Source organism: Phaethon lepturus, unplaced genomic scaffold (assembly GCF_000687285.1).
Source record: "Phaethon lepturus isolate BGI_N335 unplaced genomic scaffold, ASM68728v1 scaffold6128, whole genome shotgun sequence".
Classification (NCBI taxonomy): Eukaryota; Metazoa; Chordata; class Aves; order Phaethontiformes; family Phaethontidae; genus Phaethon; species Phaethon lepturus.
This window is the reverse complement of record NW_010555415.1, coordinates 1-22,149: the sequence shown is the minus strand read 5'-3', so window position 1 is coordinate 22,149 and position 22,149 is coordinate 1. Positions and strand designations below refer to the sequence as shown.

Here is a 22,149-nt window from a genome sequence, read left to right as displayed (position 1 = left end):
AGTTGTTTCATCATAGCAACTGCTCAGTGGTGCTGTAGAATCACTTATTGTTGTAGGTTGTAGCTTGAACAATAAAGCACAGTTTTCAGCTCGTGGTTCTAGCAGAGTCAATGCCACTATCCAGTTTTTAAATGTAGCAGTGGAAATGATAGTCTGCCTTTTTCTTTGATTCTGGGCTGCACATTAATCTAAATCATGTTCTGCATTGTAGTCTTAACTCTGTAGATAATATTATGATGACATACAAGCTTCCGTAAGATGTAAAGTATGCTTGATATTCACCGTGAAATTAAGTCATGTTTTTATACTGGATTAATGTTAATCAGTACAAAGTTACTCAATTTCATCAATACAACCCTTGCAAACAACTCAGGCTTGTATGGACACTGACATACTGTATGAGTAAATCAAATGAAAATTTTTCCTCAACTATAAATACTGCCAACAACAAAACAAAAAAAATCTGGCCCCCACATTTTTTCATTATGTGAATCAGTTATTATTAAGTTTGTACAAATATTCGGAGACTGAAACCAGTGGCTGTTAATAATAATATCCATGTGCCAGTTTAAACATGACATGGTGGTCTAGCGAGGCAATTTAATGTATGTTATGTTTTCATATTCTAAGTCCTTATTTTGTATTCTTTTTTATTTTTTGGTAGGGAAATCTTCCACCAGATTATCATATCAGCCTAATAGATATTGGTCTTGTACTTGAGTATCTCATGGGTGGAGCTTATCGCTGCAATTATACTCGAAAAAGTTTTCGGACTCTTTATAATAATTTATTTGGACCGAAGAGGGTAAGATTGAGTTCATCCTGGATGTGCCCATCGTGCTGATGGTGAAAAATAAGTAATAATCTGTTCCTTTTTGTGCAACACTACATGTTAAATTCTAAAGAAATTCTGCAAGACCGAAGTTGAAACTCTGGCAATGGAGTTATATAACAAACCTGTAAAACACCTATGTTAAAGGATGGGAGGACCCAAAAGGTGGTAAATACATTGATCTGGAGGTGAATTTCCTCCTATTTCAGTAGTTTACAATCCAAGCATTCCTAACTGTGGTGTTTGCATATTTACATATTCTTACCTGAGCTGTAGCTTGACCTTTTAGCTCTCTCATAACTGTAAACTGTATTGGTCAAGCTGTGCCTATTGATGAAGTAATTATAACCAACAATAGCCTTAACTTGGGTAAGGCAGAGAGTTTAGGCTGGATACAGAAGAGCTATGAACCTGTTACAATAGTTCTTGTAAAGAACTGCTCTGAGCATAAATCTTATCGTACAGAAGCCACTGCAATCTCAGTAAAGCATTTCATAGTCATGTACCAATCCTGAGAATATCAAGCATGGCCCTTGCTTTGTTAAATAGTCTGTTCTAAGCAAGTAGAATAATTTTCTTCATTAGCTTATTTATTTGTTTGGTTCAGCTTTGAAGGTCAAGTGAAGTTTCCTAGCCTAATTACAGAAAGTCCCACACTAGGAAACTAGTCCCATAAACAGTCAGAAGGCCACTCAAAGCCCAAGCATTCTGTAGCTGATATATAGAACATATATAGTATAGTACTATCTGATGGAACAAACAAATAAACCTTTTACGTAAAATGTAAACCAGAGATTTCACAATAGAACAGAGATTTTTTTTTTTTAATGGGAAATTGTGAGATGTTTGAAGGTCTATTATACCTTCTTACTGTTTCCTATGGGTATCTTTACCCTGTGTGTGCTTAGATGTGTTATTTTTTTCAAACTTTTGTGGCCATGTTGTGATTTTAATTCTCAATGCAGTATATTACTGAATGATTCATTTAACTTTTCCATCTGAAAAAAAATATTTCACTTGAGTGCAGGATGAAAAATAGTGTCTAACCCATTGCCTTCCTGCAAATTCAATTAAGAGGGAGATTAGTTAATTGTACCACTATTGGTACAATTATTTAGAATAGTAAGTTTAATAATAAATACTGTACATTTGTAATTAAAATGTGTTTTTCCTTGGTATTGTTTGGTCTTTGAATTTTCCCTCCCATCTAACTGATTTTCTTTTCTATTTTTAATATTCAGCCAAAAGCTCTTAAACTACTAGGGATGGAGGTAAGTTGGATTTATTGTAAAATACTGTTTTTATCAGAGCATTTCTTGGTACAGTTCTGCTCTTGCTCTTAGCTTTTTCACTAGTACTGTGGCTTAAAGTAAATTTCAACTAGACAGAATCTTCCATTTTGCAAACGGCCTATGAATTAGTTCTGACTTTTTTTTGCGGGCAGGGCCGTGAGAGCTGCTTAAAGCTTTTCTCAGTAGTCTTCAGGCAGTTTTTAGCACTATTATGTAATAACACATTCCATGTTGGAAGATATTGTAGATTTAATCATTCAGATGTGAACATCGATGATACTGAAAAGATCACCGAGCAGTGCTACTTATGGTCAAATCATCTTTAACCATGAAGTAACAATTTATGCACAAATGAGGTTTTATCAAAGAGAAAACATTTAACTGGAGTGAAAACACAAGGTAATCTGACATATTAGATGCTGTCCTCCACTATAAAACATCCTTGCTACTGTAATGGCACCATGCTTTGTAAATGATGAAGCTGATCCAGAATTTTGGGTCCAACCCCTGCCTCAATTACTTGTGTGTCTGCAGAAATCTTGAATTGATCAGAATCAAGTCTGGGATGATGCCTAAAAACTGACTCTATTTTGGAGGTAGTTGCTTTTGTTTCTGAAAAAAAAGTACTAATATAGACCAGGAAGGTATACAGAGAGGCTAGGTACATTTCTCTATGAAGTATGCTTTTATAAATGCTGTGATAGTATTTGAACACAGTATATGTACATGTTACTTGTGTTACTTCTGATGTGAGCTACACCCACACACAAAAGCCTCTATTTTCCCAAGCAGATAAGCAGCTTTCTTCTCTACAGAGAAAGTCCAGGTTATGTTTAATCTCTCTGATCTGTTTCCTATTTTCTAATGGCTCAAGGCCAAAAGCTCAGCCCTTCAGAGGTGTGATCACATGTAGGTTGCTTAGTGCTTCTCCAAAAGTACTTTTTGATTTTTCTATTTCTTTCAGTGAGAAATGTTTTATGTGGCACAAACTGAAGTGTTCTCTCCACATGGCAGTGGGTGTGTGTAGCCCACTCCCTTCTTCCAGGAAAAAAAAAAAAAAACAGTGAAAGGAAAAATTAACATTTCTTTTGCTAAAGTGATCAGTAAATTGATGTGACTCCAGGTGTTTGGATTTTTTTCATATGTTGTTAAAAGATAGTGCATTATGCTGAGCTTGCTTGAACAAGAACTAATTCTGTAGAATGGTAATTGCTTTACTTGCAATCCACTTCTGAGATTGGAATCAAGGTCTACAATGATGATGAGCTCTGTCTACACCTATGTATGCAATGTTCTTCCTACATTATTTAAACTCTAATTTTCCCAATCATGGCTTTTCTCCCTTCAGGATCCTGCTTCATTGTCAGTACTTCCCTTCAGTTACTTCCATGTTGGTTCCTGTAGTAGTGGCCTATCCTCCCTATCCCTTTAAGAAATGGGATACTTATACCTTCCGTTTGCACAGCATACATAAGAGGAGATTGCTTATTCAAAGGTGAAGACTCCCTTTAGTGTCTTGCTGTTCTTAAGGACACTATCTGCCTGTCTTTTGCATTTGCATGTTACAATTCTCTCCACCTGCACGTCAGTCTGAAAACTGCTTTGATACCTGTAAGATGTGCAGAACTGTTCTTTAGGAATAGATGCAGACATATCAAATCAGAAATTACAGTGGAACCTATTCATAGTGAATTCAGGTTTGTTAAAGCTGCATTGACACTGCAGTGGAATTTGTTAAATATTAATTCATTGTAAATCAACTTGTGCAATTACACATGCAGTAAAGATCTACTTACAATGCAGTGTAAAGTGATGCCTTCAGTACAATAGGTTCTATTGTACTTATCCAAGATGGGTGACTTGTTAATAAGTGTGCAAGAAGTGGTTCTCTGAATAAAATATTAAGCTGTGTGTGCTAGCCCAGTGCATGCTCTGTTACATGTTCTTCATAGTTTTATTGCTATTCGCATTCGCTGTAGCAAGCAACAAAAACAAACTAGAACTTTGACTATTAATATGTCCTCTCAATACTTGTTCTGTGCATGGTGCCATTGTCAAGTAAGCTATTAAAAATTGACAGGAACATTTTTTCTTCTTTTCTTCCCAGGATGATGAGCCTCCCACCAAAGGGAAGAAGAAGAAGAAGAAAAAAGAGGAAGAGATTGATATTGATGTGGATGACCCAGAAGTCAGCCGTTTTCAGTATCCCTTTCATGAACTGATGGTATGGGCCGTGCTGATGAAACGGCAAAAGATGGCACTCTTCCTTTGGCAGCGAGGGGAGGAAACCATGGCTAAGGCACTTGTGGCCTGTAAACTGTACAAGTCTATGGCCCATGAGTCTTCTGAGAGTGAGCTGGTGGATGACATCTCTCAGGATCTGGACAACAACTCAAAGTTAGTAGAAGCAGAGCAGAGTATATGTCTACTTGATACAGGGGGTTGTCTGACTTGCTGAGAAGCTTTACTTTTAGTAAAGTACAATTGATTTCTAGAATGTAGTTTCACAGAATGCCATTTGGAGCCTATTTATCAACAGTAAACAAGCCAAAATGTGCTCACAGAATCTGAAAGCAACACTAGCAAGGAGAAGACTTGCATTTTTTCTGACAGAACTCATTTTTTCTTCAGCTTCTCTCTCTGGAAAACTAGCTAGTTTTATTTCACAAAATTATTTTTAGGATTTACTCACATAAATTAAGGGATAACTGATGATATATCTAAACTGGTCTCAAGATGTTATCTGTCTAAGCTAGTTCTCTCTGGTCACTAAAAATTTGTTTGGAACTTTTGTAGACTGTCCCAAATCAAGCTTGAGACTTGATCATTCTTGTATTGTACATGTATGTGGAAAAATATGGCCCCCTGTAAATGGAATTAAAACCCCAAATGCAAGAAAACACTGATTTCTAAATTAAACTTCACTGCACTAATCTTGCATTTTCCAGAGATTTTGGCCAGTTGGCTGTTGAACTCTTGGATCAGTCCTATAAACATGATGAGCAGATTGCCATGAAACTACTGACCTATGAACTGAAAAACTGGAGTAATTCTACCTGCCTGAAATTGGCTGTGGCAGCTAAACACAGGGACTTCATTGCTCACACATGCAGCCAGATGCTTTTAACAGATATGTGGATGGGGCGACTACGCATGCGGAAAAACCCAGGCCTTAAGGTATTTCTGTTCTGCAGTTGTTTTCAAAGGTACAATTTGTTGCATGTAACAATACATTATGCATAATGTATGCATAGAACAAACTGGCTTACTAATTATAGATGCTTTAAGAACATACCTGTTTTAAAGCTAATTTTTTTTGGTTTCCAAATTCCGAGTATCTAAGGAATGTTATCCCATGACAAAGGAAAATATAAATCCATAAAAGGCTTAGCATGATTGGAATCAGAGAGCAAAATTGTGGCTTTCAATGAATGATGAGATCTGTTCATTGAAAATGTATACCTTTGATTAAAAATTAGTTAGATACAAGCAAAAAGATCTCCACTAGGGGTCCATGCAATGGGAATAGAGGGAAAATGAACCAGACATGGATACATGCTTCTTACATTGCATAATATTGTACCAGAAGACACAGAGTCTAGATACAGTGTTGAAAAGAGTGAAATCTGTGCAATTGCATTGTATGAAACTATGTGATTTTTATTTCCCTCTTCTGTGAGTTGATTATTTGGTCTCTCACAAAAGAGAAACATGAGTGAGCCAATGTTAAGGAAGCAGAGCAGTGTTTGCTTTTGTGTGTTTTCACGCAAATATAATCCTTTCTTTGTTATATAATGCAGTCGCTGGCACCCGTATGGAGGCCCATTATGATGGTGCCACCTTCAGTCTCACCTCCTTATTTCCTTAAATCCCCCATTACTGACAAAGTTCTATGCCTGTCTTCCCAGGTCATACTCCCAAGCTTGCTGACATACACATGGCACTCTCTCTGTCATTCTCAATTTATTTCCTCTTTCCCATGTCTCCCTCTTAAATCTGTTTAAAATCTTCAGGCAAATGTCCTGCCTTTCAGATTGCATTATGGTGCTTTCTAAATCTGTTTATTGATTTCCTTTCTCTTCTCCAAAGCATTAATCAATTTGCTTATGTTCTAGTTTCATTAGCTGTATTCTTCTCCTCTTTGCTTCTTTTCTGTACTTTTCTGCAACTCATGCTTGTGTTTCTGTATCTCAGCAATCTCATATAGTACAAGAACTCTTCCAGTGCTATCTGCAAAGCTTTTAACTTTCACTATTTTTTTAACTATTACAACTAATTATAGTAGGCAACTAAAGTAACTATAAACTACAGTAACAAACCTCTTTCAACCGCCACTGTGTCCATTCCATGCAATTTCTCTGCACAACTCCAATTCAGGAGCACAATTTCTTAACTGCAGTGTATTTGTGGAGGTGGGAAGCCTTCCAGAGTGCCATCTTTCCAATACAAGACCTTATTGCCAATCCTTCATAAGCACTACTTACTAATTTTTGTAGGTTTGAGGATAGCAAAGTATCTTGAATACTATACAAAAGAAAATATTGTTTATGGGATTTGCCTTATGAAATCTGTTAATGTAAACAAACATTGCCATCTGAGTTGAATTCTTTCTTCTTGTGCAGGTTATAATGGGGATTCTTTTCCCTCCCACCATCCTTTTCCTAGAGTTTCGGAGTTATGATGATTATTCTTACCAGACATCAAGAGAAAATGAAGAAGGCAAAGAAAAGGAGGAGGAGAATGTGGTCAGTAATGGAGATTATTAGGACGTTCTAACATCTCAAGAATGCTCAACTTTCTAACTTCTCTGATTATGCTATAGGTCACTCAGGTGAAAATTTCAAGTGCCTGTATTGGTTAAAAAACAGGGAAGAGTCTTGGGATTGTGTAGGCTGGATTCTCAGGGCGTGTAAATTATCTGTGTAGTTGCACAGATTCATGGAATCTTTATTTTTATATTTTTAAAAAGAGGTCTGTTCCTCAGAGGAGGCATCATCTAGTTAACAGATGGCTGGAGCTGTAGTTGAGGAAAAGCTACTATTTTTACTATTGCATATTAATGGAAACTGATGACTTTGGTCTTCCAGGATGCAAATGTGGATACAGGCTCCCGAAAAGGAGACGAAGAGAATGGAAATAAAAAACTAAAGAGTCTTCCAATTGGAACAAAGATCTATGAATTCTATAATGCACCTATTGTCAAATTTTGGTTCTACACAGTAAGTCATGATGATTAAACTGATAGTGATCGTTTTTTTCACACCTGTGAAACTTAAAGGATTCCAATGTAAAAATAATAACCAAGTAATAAATAAATAAATACTACTGACTTTCATGGAATCTGATGAGTAAACCACTCCCTTTATTCAGAGAAAAATGCATAGACAGTGAAACAGAATGAATAACTGAAGCTTATGCTGTCATCCTCTAAAGCTCCTACACACTTTGAAGGAGGCCCTGTCTGGCTAATTAGATGTCAAACTCAGTGCAAGCTTCACAATCCAAGTCACTCAATCCAAACTAGGCTGGATTCTCTTGCTTTCTAAAGGCTCTGGCTCCTGTTCTGTGTTGAAATATACTTCAGTATCAGTGCTTACCATTTGCTTTGTTGACAGTTAGGCTCAGATGAGTGCAGCCTAGATGGAAGCACAGATCCCAGTCTGCTAAGACTAAATAATTACTTTTTTAAAATTCAAATAATTAAAACCAATCTAAACTAAAAGATTTATTTTTGACAAGCATCTGATTATCTCTTTAGTGCATCAAGAATTATCTGATGCTAAACTCTGTTTTATTAAAACAGAAAAAGTATTCATGCTACTGCTCATAAATTTTGTGTGTGCCCTGTGACAAGGACACACTGGTTTCTTTTTTATTCAAAGTTACGGCTTCTGATACCCAATAAATCATAATATTATGCAGGTTTTTAGTTTTAGCACATCTTAATCACAAAACACTATACTGGTCCCTTTCTGCTGCCTGTATTAATAATTTAAAAAGCAAAATTCCTATTTCATTTCAAACAAAAGTATTCAACATGGTTTCACAATGTAAAGAAATTACATTTTAGTAGATTATAAAAGCCCCAGGGACAAGGGCCTGATTTAGAGTGCTTTGGAATTGTTGTTTCACTTCTTTCAACAAGTGAGATAATTCAGCTTCCTGGATCATATGTTCCGTGGCATCTGTCATTCCTTCAGCTGGTGGCGGCCTGTGGCCTCTGCCAGTGTGCATGGCAGCTGTAGGAAGGGCATTGCAGCAGGCCCGCTTCCTGCAGAGAAGAAAATTTTTTTTCTTTTGCAAGTAAGGGTCTTCAACACCTGAATCTTTCACACATAGCCTCAATGTATGTGTTCATACATGTTTGTATGAATGTCACAATTAAGGTGGGCTTCGTGTTCATGCATTATGCGGGCCCCTCAGCTAAGAGGATTTTACTGCCTTCTCTTTGGTGTTTCTTCTCTGATATGGTGATGCAGCCTTCTGTGCTCTTCCTGAATTAGGCTTCAGCAAGAAACTTGCTGCTGACACTAGGGGCTACTTAAAGTAACCAAAATATCTGCAGACCTACTGTTCATGCAGATGGGTATAGGAAGAGGTGTTGTAGGGACTGACATATGAAGTCTGTATACCTCTGGCTTCACGCAAAGAGTATATTCTGCCTAGATGGTCTCAACCACATTATTACAAGGTGGAGAAAAGCAAGTGGCCTGTGTGGCTCTTTATTTCCCCTACCCCTCCAGGCAGGTGCTGCTCACAGCCCTGCCTCCCCATTTTGCTTTAGATCTGTTTTGAGATGGTGGGTAAACATTTCAAATTGAATGTCTCATTCTTTAGGAAACTCCATTTTCTCCCTGGAAAATTTTTTGGTTTGTTACTGCTTTGTTTCCTTTTTTTTTTTTTCCCAAAGACATTGAATCCATATTGGTTTCTTAACTCTGGACTTTCAAGATCTCCAAAGATTTTAGTTTGGCTGGTCACCAAAGACTGCTGTGAGGCATGGAGACACCAGCATCACCGGTTTGACATTTACATGAGTAGTTACAGAGTGATAGCTCTATTGACTTATACTAATAGTCCAGAACATCCTAATGGAAATTAGTGGAGACTATTTTTGTGTGTGTGTGTGTGTAAGTCGTCTCAAGTCATTGAATACTGTCTAACTGTGGAAGGATCTTGGGATCCATCACCTAAAGTCCATAAATGATTTTTTTTTTTTTTTTAGATATCATACCTCGGTTACTTGATGCTATTTAACTATATCATTTTGGTGCGGATGGAACGGTGGCCATCTGTCCAGGAGTGGATTGTCATCTCCTACATTGTGACGTTGGCTTTAGAGAAAGTAAGAGAGGTAAAGTCTGATTATACCAACATCTCATAATCCTTAAAATTAAGCTCACTCCTAGAGGTGGTAATGGCATGGACATGTGCAGAGGGTTGAGAAACCATACATGAGAGAGAAGATTCTCATATTCACAGAGTCCCAAAATGTCCATAATTGGAGAGAGTTTCATTTATAACCCGTTCCCATACATTAAAACCTTCTCTTATTGGGCAAAAAGGTCAGGCAAAAATGCCCTGAGGTCAGTAGTCAAAATCAATGCTGTCATTCTCTCAGGTGTTGTCCTGGTTTCGGCTGGGATAATCGGTTCTCTTGAAGCTATGTTTTGGATTTGTGAGGAAAAAGATGTTGAGGACATACTGATGTTTTCAGTTGCTGCTAAGCAGTGAAGGACTGTTCAGCTTCTCGTGCTGGCCTGCCAACGAGCAGGTGGGTGGTACACGGGAAGCTGGGAGGGTGACACAGCCAGGACAGCTGACCCCAACCAGACAAAGGGTATTCCGTACCATACGACATCATGCTCAGTAGGTAAAGCTGGGGGAAGAAGAAGGAAAGGGGGAGACGTTCGGATTTATGGTGTTTGTCTTCCCAAGTAACTGTTACGCATGATGGAGCCCTGCTTTCCTGGAGATGGCTGAACACCTGCCTGCTGGTGGGAAGCAGTGAATGAATTCTTTGTTTTTCTTTGCTTACATGCATGGCTTTTGCTTTCCCTATTAAATTGCCTTTATCACAACCCATGAGTTTTCTCACTTTTACCCTTCCGATTCTCCCCCCATTCCTACCGGGGGGACAGTGAGCGAGCAGCTGTGTAGTGCTTAGTTGCTGGCTGGGATTAAACCACAACAGTGTATTTCCAAGGAAAGGCATGGCCATAACCCATGAAGGAAATCTCAGTAGGTACTGTCTTTTTATTACTGATGCAGTCCTTGATGAGAACTGCAGGCAAAAAGGTGTTTTGGGGAATTAGCCAGGAGTACTATCAGACTGATCTGATTACTTTTGTATAAGGAAGATAGCATAAAAACTTCCACTGTATTCACATGCTCTAGTGTTGTTTGCACTTGGCCTATCCATCTCTGATTCACAATTCCCGCATCTCATACTAACTGTATGTGGAGGCAAATATGGATGCCAAGTCAGTAAGCCAGATCTCCTGGTTTAAATGTTATTGATTAAAATGTACAACAAAAAAAGGCTTAATAAAGCCACAACAGAAACAAAGATCAATAGAGGGGGTCCAGAGGAGGGCCATGGAAATGATGAGAGTGCTGGAACAGCTCTGCTATGAAGAAAGGCTGAGAGAGTTGAAGTTGTTCAGCCTGGAGCAGAGAAGGCTCTGGTGAGACCTTATTGCACCCTTTCAATATGTGAAGGGGGCTTATAAGAAAGACAGAGACTTTTTACCAGGGACAAGGGACAACCTTTATAAAGTGAGAGAAGGCAGTTTTCGACTGGACATAAGGAAGAAGTGTTTTCTGAGGGTTGTGAAACACTGGAACAGGTTGCCCAGAGAAGTTATGGATGCCCCATCCCTGGAAGCACTCAAGGTGAGGTTTGACAGGGCTTTGAGCAACCTGATTTAGTTCAAGGTGTCTCTGCCCATGGCAGGGTGGTTGGACTAGATGATCTTTATAGGTCCCTTCCAACACAAACCATTCTATGTTTCTATGAAAAGGAAATTTTGCCTGCTAGTAAACTAAAAATACTGCTGCTTGAGACAAATTTTGCTACCAGTGGAGAGGGTCTCAGACACATATTGAATGTGACAAGATTGGTCTTTCTTCATGACCATTACTTCAAAAATGTAACTTGGAGTTTTTCCTAATGATTTCTTTTTTTAATTTTTTTTTAAATTTCAGATTCTGATGTCAGAGCCTGGCAAGCTGAGCCAAAAAGTGAAAGTTTGGCTCCAGGAATACTGGAATATTACTGACCTGGTGGCTATTTCAGTATTTATGATAGGAGCAATTCTTCGCCTACAGAACCAGCCTTACATGGGTTATGGAAGAGTGATTTACTGCGTGGATATAATTTTCTGGTACATTAGAGTACTAGATATCTTTGGAGTGAACAAATACCTGGGACCTTACGTCATGATGATTGGAAAGATGGTTAGTGCCTAAACTGCTGTAAATTATGTATTTTGGAGTTCATGGGAAATTAAATTCAGTTCTGATTTTAAAAAGAGGTTTTCCATCTGAGCAGGACTCTGAATAAAGGCTGTGAAAAAGTTGCCATATGAATTTCACACACACACAAGATGAAATACTCTTGTTAATGATTTTGCTTGATTTGAGAGGGAATCTTTTCTCCTTTTTTCTTTTTTCTTTTTTCTTTTTTTTTCATTTTTCTTTTCTTTTTTTCCCTTCTCTCCTCTTTCTTCTTTTCCTCTTTTCCTCTTCCTTTCTTTTCCTTTCCTGTGGAAGCTTGTTCATTTTGCCTCCCTTCTGCCTCCCAAAGCCATAGCAATAACAGATGTTCGATACACCAGGATCAGCCACAAAACTATCAGTGGTGGGCAGTAGATGATACAGCAATGATTATATCATCTCATCTCTTTGCAACCACAGAAGAGGTCTGTGCTGAAAGCACAGCATCGTGCACTTTATGCAAAAGAGGATAGGGATAGCAAAGATTTTAGCATTTTAAGTTTTTAAATATAAATCTAGCATTCCTTTAAATGACTGTTTTTACTGCATTTTTATGTATGCTTAATTGATGAACGGTAGTTAAAGTCAAAGAATAATATGAAGAAAATTTTCCAGGAGAATGCATTTCTTCTCTTGATACTTTCTTGTTTACTTTAATGCACGCTGGCAAACAGATGTGCTGCTGCTGCTGTACTACCTGTTGATAATAAGAGCCTCTGTATGGTCATTCTGTGCAGATGATTGACATGCTCTACTTTGTGGTCATCATGCTTGTGGTTCTGATGAGTTTTGGAGTAGCCCGCCAAGCTATCCTGCACCCAGATGAGGAGCCATCTTGGAGATTAGCTCGCAACATCTTCTACATGCCCTACTGGATGATCTATGGAGAGGTGTTCGCAGACCAGATAGACCGTAAGAGTAGAATTCATAGTAAGAGTCTGTTTCCTGTTTCTGAGGCAGATGATCAGATCCAAATTAATGATTGCTTTTAATTTGGAAGTAGTGTTTTGTCTTTATGATTATATTGTTGTTGTTTCCTTGTGACAGACGCCAGAGAGAGAACAATTTACTGTTCCCCACCTGCATGTCCTGTCTCTCAGTTCATATTCAAACTCAGTTAACACTGAGAGTGATACAGTTTGAAATACGCTCCTATCCAAGAGTTCTGAAACATTCTTTTGAACCAATGTTTTACTAATAGCCAGTTCCAACAGAATTAAAAAATAAATACCTTGCACAGGAGATGAAAATAAACATATCCTTTCGTCTCCAACTAGCAGCATGGGCAATGAGCTAATACATTTTTACTCCCATTGATATATCTATCTACTTTCCAGAAATGTTTCCATTTAATGAATCATTCATGTTCTTCTTTTCTACACCTGTGGAAAAACAAAGCAAAAAGGAAAACTCTGCTTGATTAGCTTTGGATGTGGAAATTGCCTTTCTTATAGAAAAGATCCACAGTTTAAAAAAAAGAACTGTCAGTATTTTAGAGGACATGGAAACTGTCATGTTACTGCTCGTTTTATGTTAATATTTGAAATTTGTGCAGACAGTCAAACATGCAGCTGGCCTCCTCTAGCGTGTGTCACATAGTTTGCACTTTACATAACATATGCTGCTATTTCAGCATTGTGTATGTGTTGTTTCAACCATCTGCGTGTAACAACAAGTAGTAAAGTGGAAGGCTGAAGAAACTGAGGTCTAAGTTCATCCAAAAAACATAAAGATCCATCATCATGAGAAACCTTTACACCAAATGTAATTAAAGCCTACTTTAATTGCTTAGAAAGGAATAAAATGTCATTAGTCTGCTTCTGAACAATGTACACTGTTGCAAAGATCATATCATCTTCATTTTCCTTACAAATGCTTGTCTCATTAATGTACTTTATGATACAGTAAATTACTCTTGACAAATAGAAGGTCAAGCCAGTCATTTATTGTCTGATATTGCAGTTATCAATATCAGTGTCAGGCACATGTGAGCCAGGATAAGCTCAGTGTCTCTCAAGTGGGTTATTTCTCCCATGGGGAGGAATAGACTCTAAGAGGGTATCCCTTACCTTTGTGGCTCATAATGAGCATTCAAATCCTACTTCACTTTAAACAAAGGATATTTGCCAATGTGGACAGTTTGATTTCTTTATAAATCAAAGCTCACAACTTACCAAGAATACTGGTCTCTTTAGTGTAAGTGCTGTCCCAGGCTTCTCTCCTGCTTCCAGTCGTTTCTCAGTTACATGCTCAGCATCTTTTGAATTAGAAATCTTTCTTCAGCAATGCAAAAGATTTTGGGGAAAAAAAAGTTTGGGCTTTCCAGTTACACAAGTTCAGTCCAGCTACTTGCTCCACTAACCTTCCCAGGTCCAAGTTTTGTTGTGTCAGTAGCTTAAACATAAGCTAACGTGGAAATGTGTGGTTTTGTTGCTTTTTTGATATTGAAATAAAAGTGGCTAAACAAGGAGTTTTACTGGTATCACTAGGCTGCATTATAATTATCCTGTAAATTTCTTATGTCTAGAAGTCTATGGACTGACTTCTGAAGTTCTTTTTGCTTTCAAGAAGAAATTTTCACTCTGATCTTTCTGTGGTTCTCTGTAAAGACACCACAAAAGCAACCTCCAAAGTCATTGGGGAGTGATTGCTATGGGCAGTCTAACCTGATTCTGTGTCAAGTACTTATGAGCAGTTTTGCCAAGGCCCATGAGTGCAAACAATTTATGGAAAAAGTATTACATAAAATTTTCCATCTGAAAGAAGGTAGCTGGACTTCTGTCAATAGTTTCACTGCATATCCTCTAAGGGTGTCACCCTTAGGATGTCACCTAAAGATGAAGATCACAAATCACAGAACTGCTAAGTTGGAAGGCACCTTTGGAGGTCATCTAGTTGAACTTCCCTGCTTAAAGCAGGATAAACTAGAGCAGGTTGCTCAGGGACTGTCCAGTCAGTTTTGTAATATCTTGAAGGATGAAGACTGTGCAGCCTCTCTCAACAACCTGGTTTAAGTGGAATTTCCCATATTTCTGTCTTTGCCCACTGCCTCTTGTCCTTTCACTGGATATGACTGAGGAGAGTCTGGCTCTGTCTTCTTTACCCCTGCGCACCATCACGTATTTATAACATTAGTAAGATCTCCCCTGACCCTTCTTTTCTCCAGGCTAAATTATCCCAACTTTCTCAGCCTTGCCTCATTTGTCAGATGCTCCAATTACCTTAATAATCTTTGTGACTGAAGTCTTTCCAGTATGTCCACGTCTGATTTCTGTGGGGGAGCCCAGAACTAGACACACAAGTCCAGATGTGGTTTCACCAGAGCTGAGATGAATAATTACCTCCCTTAACTTGCTGGTAACGCTTTTCCTAATGCAACCCAGGATGCCCTTGTCTAGTTCACTCCGTTCAGAAGATGTCCATGAGCAAGAAGTTAGTGGCATCTAGTACTCAACAGCAACATATTCTTAAACAATAGAGAAGCCTGGCTGAGTTTCTTTCAATAGTGTGATTTTTCTTACAATCACCATTTAGGGGTTGGCAAGCAAGTATCCTTACTGGTACTCAAAATGGGCTTTTAATGATACTGTACACTGTAATAACATCAGTACCATGACTGTTAACAGAAACATAGCTATTCAATAGGAACAGCTGAGATACTCAAAGCCAGGGTGGTTCTTAAAAAAGAGAGAAAAAAAAAAAGAGGAAATGTTTCCATAATAGCTAAAAGAATTATCTTGTGTGATAACTTTGAGTTCTTTTGTGTTCATGGTGGCTGCCAGTTTTATTTACTTGCCTGAAATATCGTGTATATTTAAATGATCATCTGCCAGAAGCATTTTGTGATTTATTATTAATATCATGAATTCACTGCCATAAGTAACATTTGGGGAAAACAACATTAAAAGGAAATTGCAGAATGCAATGCATTTTTAACACAGAAATTGTTCCTAAGCATATGTATCTACTGTTCTGACATTTGAGTTGCTTATCTTTCTTGGCAGCAAAACTGTATTTTCAATCATCTTTTTTTGGTTTTTTTCCTATATTATTCTGTTGTTTTCTTTCTTTCTCTCCCCGCCTCCTTTTCTATGTTGTTCCTTTGGAATGCTGTTCAGTCTATGCCATGGAAATTAATCGTAAGTCTCTGCTGGAGAGTTGATTATCTCATTTAGCTGAATATGTTCATTAATCTTTTTCTGCACTAGATACTGACATTTTAATTATAGGGCTCATCCAATATTCAGGTGTGAATCTTGTTTTTCTACTGTAATAATTTCATTTGAAAAGAAGCATAATACAGATTGCAGATCAAAAGTTTTAATTGAGCTTATGTGGTTGCTATGACTTGTTCTTAAGCACACTGACAGTAAAGTAATCTTTTTTAAAAATTATGATGCATGGTATAACTAATTCCCTTTGATTACCTAGATACAATGTTAGTGTTTCTTTAGCAGTACTTTCATTGGTCCATGTGGATACTCCTATGATTTTCTTGACTCTCCTATTACACTTTTCTTCTGATAAACAGGAAAAATGTAGGTCTGATGTTTGAAAAGCAAGTAAAATACTTTTTATTAACCATAGTCTAAATATCTCTTTTAGTCCACAGTAAATAAGTTTAATCTGTTTTCAAATAATCTGAAGTATTTTTCAGGTGAGGTTGAAGCATTGGATTTTTTGCAAAATGCTTGAAAATCCTGGTTTGCCTATTCACATAAAGTATAAACTAAATCTGTAATGAACTCATTGTCAGACTTCGTATTTATTAAGATTTCAGCTAAAGAACCTGTGGTTCATAAACACTTTATCTGCTACAAAATGGTTCCAAAAGTTAACCTTGTATTTGAAACCAGATACAATGGCACTGCACTTACAGACAGAACAAACTTGCTGCGTTTGCCCAACTCCAAGACAGCTCTTACTCCAGGACAACCTATATATTACTTCTGGCAATAATTTTATATCAGTTTGATCTATATTCTCAATTTTTGTCTCATTCTTACCAGTCTGTTTTTCTGTTACTGTATAGTTTTAATTTTATAATTTTATCTCTTTGGTTTAAATTTTTATCTAAAATTTAGAATATTGTGAGAAATAAGGGAAACAGAAATTGGCCAGAAAGCGGTGGCAGGGCCACCTGCTGGTAACATTAACAGCGTCAGCCAGGACAAGCAATAGTCGAGGGTCCATCTAGGGAGTCCGGTCAGGGGCAAAAGGAGACAGGGGAGAGACAGAAGAAGGGTCCATCCAGGGGACAAAGACAGGTCCAGGTCCAAGGTCTATCCAGGGGACAAAGACAGGTCCAGGTCCAAGGTCCATCCAGGAGGCAGGGCTGAGACCTGCACACCTGACATAGCTCAGGCAGGTACAGGTATGCATAGGTATAGGTATAGACCCCAGATGAAGCTTGGCAGGTTCATTAAGGCTTCTTCAATACACTCAGGGCCCTGATAAAAGTTTAATTTATGCTCAGCAATCTGAGACTACTAAGTAAATCCTTTTACCTTTGGCAAGGTTTGCACACAAGTTTGGCTGGAGAATTTTTTTAATTCCACTATTATTATGTACATATGCACATTAAGACCTTGTCCTAGACTATTACTATGAGAAGAAGAAAATCCATATGAATTTGAAGAGAAAGCCACACTGAACAGTAAACTTGGAGCTGCCTCTCTGTTCACTATTATGGGAAATTATTTTTGTACGCTGTAATTAGAAGCAGAATTTGAAATAGAAATTATACATGCTTGTTACTGGAAATAAACTAACAAAGTTTGTTTAGCTTGGCAAATTCTATGCATGTCTCATCATTAAATAAATGTGAATAATGTTTTTAAGTATAGGGCAATTTGTGAAAAACACCTTTCCTGTTTTTATTTCAGCTCCTTGTGGGGACAATCTTTACGATGATGATGGTAAACGCCTCCCTCCATGTATACCAGGGGCCTGGCTCACTCCTGCTATTATGGCCTGTTACCTCTTGGTAGCAAATATCCTGTTGGTAAACCTGCTGATTGCTGTCTTCAAGTACGTAAATGATCATGCAGTATCTTTACTTTCTTATTGCTGAGATAAAGTTTCTGTGAGAGCCCATCAACTGATTTTGCAAGGGTTTGCATTCACACTCAGAATCTAATTACTCTATGAACATGAGTGATACATACTTGGAATAGTGTGTACACTGGGAAAGAGGAAAGGTTGCTTTGAATTCACCAGCAATTGCAGTAATACATATGGGAGAATCTGGCTACTTCCAGCCACCATTTAGTGGCTAGTGACAGGCCTCAATATTGCTCTGGAAAGATGAAAAACAGAATCCATTAAACTTGCTACGTACGTGGTGGAAGCCCATGTAACCACTAGCAAATATGATTCTGCGATGGAACTGCAGGATGAAAATCTGAACATCAAGAGCAGGAGGCATTTCCACTGTCACTATATCATCTGGCTTCTTTTTTATTTTTTCTTCTTCTTTTGCTTTTCTTTTAGGAAAAAAAAAGAAATTAGGGCCTTGCAGGTTTCTTATATGACCCAGAAAATGAGTCTATATTGCTTTGAACCAAAAGAAAGGATGGCTACATGTTGTCAATATCTATGGCCAGTCCAAGCATGTGCACTATGCACATTCTTAATGTTATTCCACAAATCTGTATTTAGACTTCTCTGGAGTAAAACTAAATAAATTTCTGCTGCTTGTTCTTTCTACCCACAGTTATGTTGCATGCTTTTCCTGCCATGACCTAGGGATAAATAAAAAATTTTTAAAAATTGAAATATCTACTTGCTAGTGAGACTTGCTGAACATACCACCTGAGAAAAGCAGGTGATCCATTTTTGGTGCCCATAGACATGTAGTATTGGAGGGCTTGTTGGCATAGATAGCTGGTGTCACAACCACAAAAATAGTTCATCGTGTGCCCAGAAATCTACAGCTCACAAAGCCTGTCTTTCATTTGATGTATGTAGCTTAAAAGGTCATGAATTTTAAAGTGCTCAAATGCCAGTCACATTGCTAGGGGGAAGGGGAAGAATCTTACAATGGTAGCTATTATTGGCTGGAGGACCAAGGAATCAGCAGTTTGGGAAGTAGGTCATGCTGTTAACTCCTGCCATCCCAGCATGGTTGCAAGGGGGTGAGATCTAGCTGGGGAATTCCTACTATGCAGAAGACACTGAATGAAGGCAGGTTGTCATTTATGATTGGTAAATAATCACATGTATACTTAGCCAAAAGAAACCAACAGCTATGTGTACTGAAGAATTCTCTGGCTCTGAAGAGATGTTTTAACTGGTTATGTGAATGTAGATATTCTAAAGCACAGAAAGTTAGAAAAGAAGTGGACAGAAAATATAAAAAAGAAAGTGCCAATATCATCATCATCATAAAAGTGGAGTGAGCTGTCTGAGCATACTTTAAAATAGCTTGAAAAGCGTCGTCTAAGACAGAACATCACTCTGCTTTCTCTTAGTTGGTATTTCATAACCTTGACTATTGTTATCTCTGGATTGAACACTATCACTTACACTCCTTCATGGATCCCTCAGTGGATACTGAGTTACAAAATAAAACATCTTTATAACACACTTTATGTTGGTGTAGAAATGATGAGGCCATGGCTTCCAAGAACACATTCCTTTACAAGAATACGCACCATGTTTTCGAGCCAGAAGTTTGAGTGAATAAAGTTTCAATTTAGGACATTTTTTGCAAACTTGAAAACTATTCCATGTAGGTCAAGCTGATTAGCATATTAAATGCAGACTATGTGAAGCTTCTGGGTTTAGCATACAAAATAACCTTTCATGGATTTAATACTTTGTGCAATATCAAATACTGGCATGTGTTAAAAGAAATACTTTATAACCAAGACCCAAAATACCAATTATGTGATTCATAAATTGTGCAAGTTTCTTTTCACTAACACACTTTATACAGTAGGAGCAAACAGTCTAAGAGGAAGAGTGTTCGGAGTGGTGCATAAGGGATGCAGAGCACCTTCTGCTTTGCTACCCTCAAAAGGCGCAGTGAAATCATCAGTTCAGGTTAATCATCAGTTCAGCAAGTTCAGCAGCATCAACAAAGAGCTGAACCCAGCAAGTCATGTGGCCTCATGTTGTTATTTAGCTGCTACTTTTTTCAACATAGTACTTGCTCAGTGATAAGTAAACTTAGAGGCCTAATAGAAACTGTATCTGTGTTCCCTTTCAGCAATACTTTCTTTGAGGTAAAATCAATATCCAACCAAGTCTGGAAGTTCCAGCGGTATCAGCTGATTATGACATTCCATGACAGACCTGTCCTCCCACCACCAATGATTATCTTCAGCCACATCTACATAATCATTAAACGAATCTGCTGTCGCTGCAAGAAGGGTGAAGGAGACCAGGATGAACGTGACAGGGGACTGAGTATGCAAGAAATCTTCTCTAAATTGAGCTCTCTGCACAACATTAGCAGAAAGCATCAGCTTTTCCAATGCTGAACTATTTTGTTCACGTTGACGGTCAAGTGTATTTACAGATGACAGTTTGGGACAAAACTTTTATCAAGTTAACAGCTCTTGAGACCCTTGGGCTCGTGAGAATATGCAATGCTGTGCTGCTAATGAAGACTTGCTTTAATATGCTCTCTTAAAACTGTGAGATGGCATCTACTTCATCCAGTTTTACCAAGTTCTAGTGAAATCCATGTGCTGGGAAGGGCAAATAGGAAACTGAGAAGAAGGGATTACAGTTTCAAATGTCATGTAGCGTCAGCTCTGTGATTGTAAGCAATCTGTGTCTAAGAGAATCCCCACCTTCATTTCTCCATATTAGAGATTTATCTGTCATTTCACAGGGGAACTGTGAGGATTCTTCTCCTAACATACCCTGTAATTATTATTATTTTCATTATATGCCTCATTAAAATAATCAGATGCTTACAATTATCCCTGTATTTCTACATTTCACAGGAAACATATTTTGTAAGTAATTTTATTTCTGCACAATATGCTTCTGAGTTAAAAAAGAGGAAAAAGGGAAAAAAGTAAATGTAACACTCCCTTCAAATAGATAAATTCAAATAAAGGATGAAATGTTCTGAATAGCTTCTATTTCCCTTGGATTTTCCTTACATGATTATAAATTTTTGAAGCTAGTATCCAAAGAATGTCTGGGAAACAATCTGTTATATTACATTATCTGTTGCCTGTAACTGGCATCCTTTTAAGAACAACATTTGCATGAAGGAACAGTCAAATTGGCAGAGATTGCCCTAGTCTTTATCCTGTAAAATCTAGTCAGTTTGTTCAACATGTAGCACTGCTGTTTAAAAGTGCAAAGGTCATTGAGGAAATACAGCCCCCGGTGGATGATCATAAAAGCAGATGATGGTCATCATGGCTGTGGCCGTCTTTGGCTAAGTGCTCATTCCCTATTTACAAAATCATTTGTTCATTTAGTGCAGGAGTTGAATCTGCAGTATCCGTATGTCCAAAATAATCTGCTAAATTGGATTTAAATTGATTGCCGGAAGTTCAGAAAAAGGAAACTCATATTTTGTTCTTCTGTTTTGCACAGAGTTATTTCTGAATGATGAAGAGCTAAAAAAACTGTATGAGTTTGAGGAGCAGTGTGTAGAAGAATACTTCCAGGAAAAAGAGGATGAGCAGCAATCATCTAATGATGAACGCATCAGAGTTACCTCTGAAAGGTACCTATTTCAAGCAAAAAAACCCACACCACTTATCTGGAATAATATTTGCTTTTTTGTGTCTTTGTTGGAACCAAAGTTGAGTTCGAGTGCAAAAGATTTAAACCTTGAAAGAAACAACCACTAATTCAGAAGCTGATCTGAATCGTGAGTAAATACCTATGCAGGTGCATCTCTCACAAGAGCAAGCTTTTTGTTGTTCCTACCGGTCTGTCACTAAGGCAGCTGGTTTGGGTAGCTTTGGTATAAGAACATTTCTGTTCATGGTGAATTTTTTCCCTCTCACCCATCTGAAGATCACAGTTATGCTTTGTATCTGTTTGAGCAAGTTACTACTTGAGCTTCCAAGAGCTCATCCAACCATGAGAAATGTGTTGGAGCTTAATGACAAAAGCTCTGAGGATTTTTCCCTTGGACCTCTGGTTTGCACTAGGGTCCAGCACTCACAGCTGCTGAATTTTAATCTTTGCTACAGATTTTCTTGAAAGCTTTGAACAAGACATTTAGCTTTTCAGTATGAACTTCCCCATTTAAAAGACAGGGAATATTCACATGTAAATCATTAAGCTGTTCTGAGGACTAGGTAATGTTTGCATATTGCTGTGTAAGCACACAGTGATAATGGCAGCAGCACTTTTTTACGAGGTCACTTGGCAGGACTGTTCCCAAAGGCTCTGCCTATTCTGTTAGTAGTTCTAAGTAAGTCAAAGGATGGGGTCTTTTGTCACTTCCTTGAAATGATGAAAAATTCTCCCTGTAATGAAAATGATACACAGTTCAAACACGCTTTCACCTCATGGTATTTTGATGATGAACTACTCCATATATAT

The 22,149-nt window shown here is 37.9% G+C and overlaps 1 protein-coding gene across 1 annotated transcript in view; it reads left to right on the top strand.

Moving 5' to 3' along the window:
- TRPM1 (transient receptor potential cation channel, subfamily M, member 1) overlaps positions 1 to 21,319 on the top strand; it is a gene marked incomplete at both ends in the record, with an annotated part of 38,808 nt that extends 17,489 nt beyond the window's left edge. The window contains 13 exons of the mRNA XM_010292141.1: positions 665 to 805; positions 2,074 to 2,103; positions 4,232 to 4,521; positions 5,073 to 5,301; positions 6,747 to 6,869; positions 7,212 to 7,343; positions 9,350 to 9,478; positions 11,332 to 11,583; positions 12,360 to 12,534; positions 15,741 to 15,761; positions 17,508 to 17,652; positions 19,835 to 20,034; positions 21,187 to 21,319. Coding sequence (XP_010290443.1) covers positions 665 to 805; positions 2,074 to 2,103; positions 4,232 to 4,521; positions 5,073 to 5,301; positions 6,747 to 6,869; positions 7,212 to 7,343; positions 9,350 to 9,478; positions 11,332 to 11,583; positions 12,360 to 12,534; positions 15,741 to 15,761; positions 17,508 to 17,652; positions 19,835 to 20,034; positions 21,187 to 21,319 — 2,000 coding nt within the window. The remainder of the gene's footprint in view (positions 1 to 664; positions 806 to 2,073; positions 2,104 to 4,231; positions 4,522 to 5,072; positions 5,302 to 6,746; positions 6,870 to 7,211; positions 7,344 to 9,349; positions 9,479 to 11,331; positions 11,584 to 12,359; positions 12,535 to 15,740; positions 15,762 to 17,507; positions 17,653 to 19,834; positions 20,035 to 21,186) is intronic.
- Between the last annotated feature and the right edge of the window lie 830 nt (positions 21,320 to 22,149).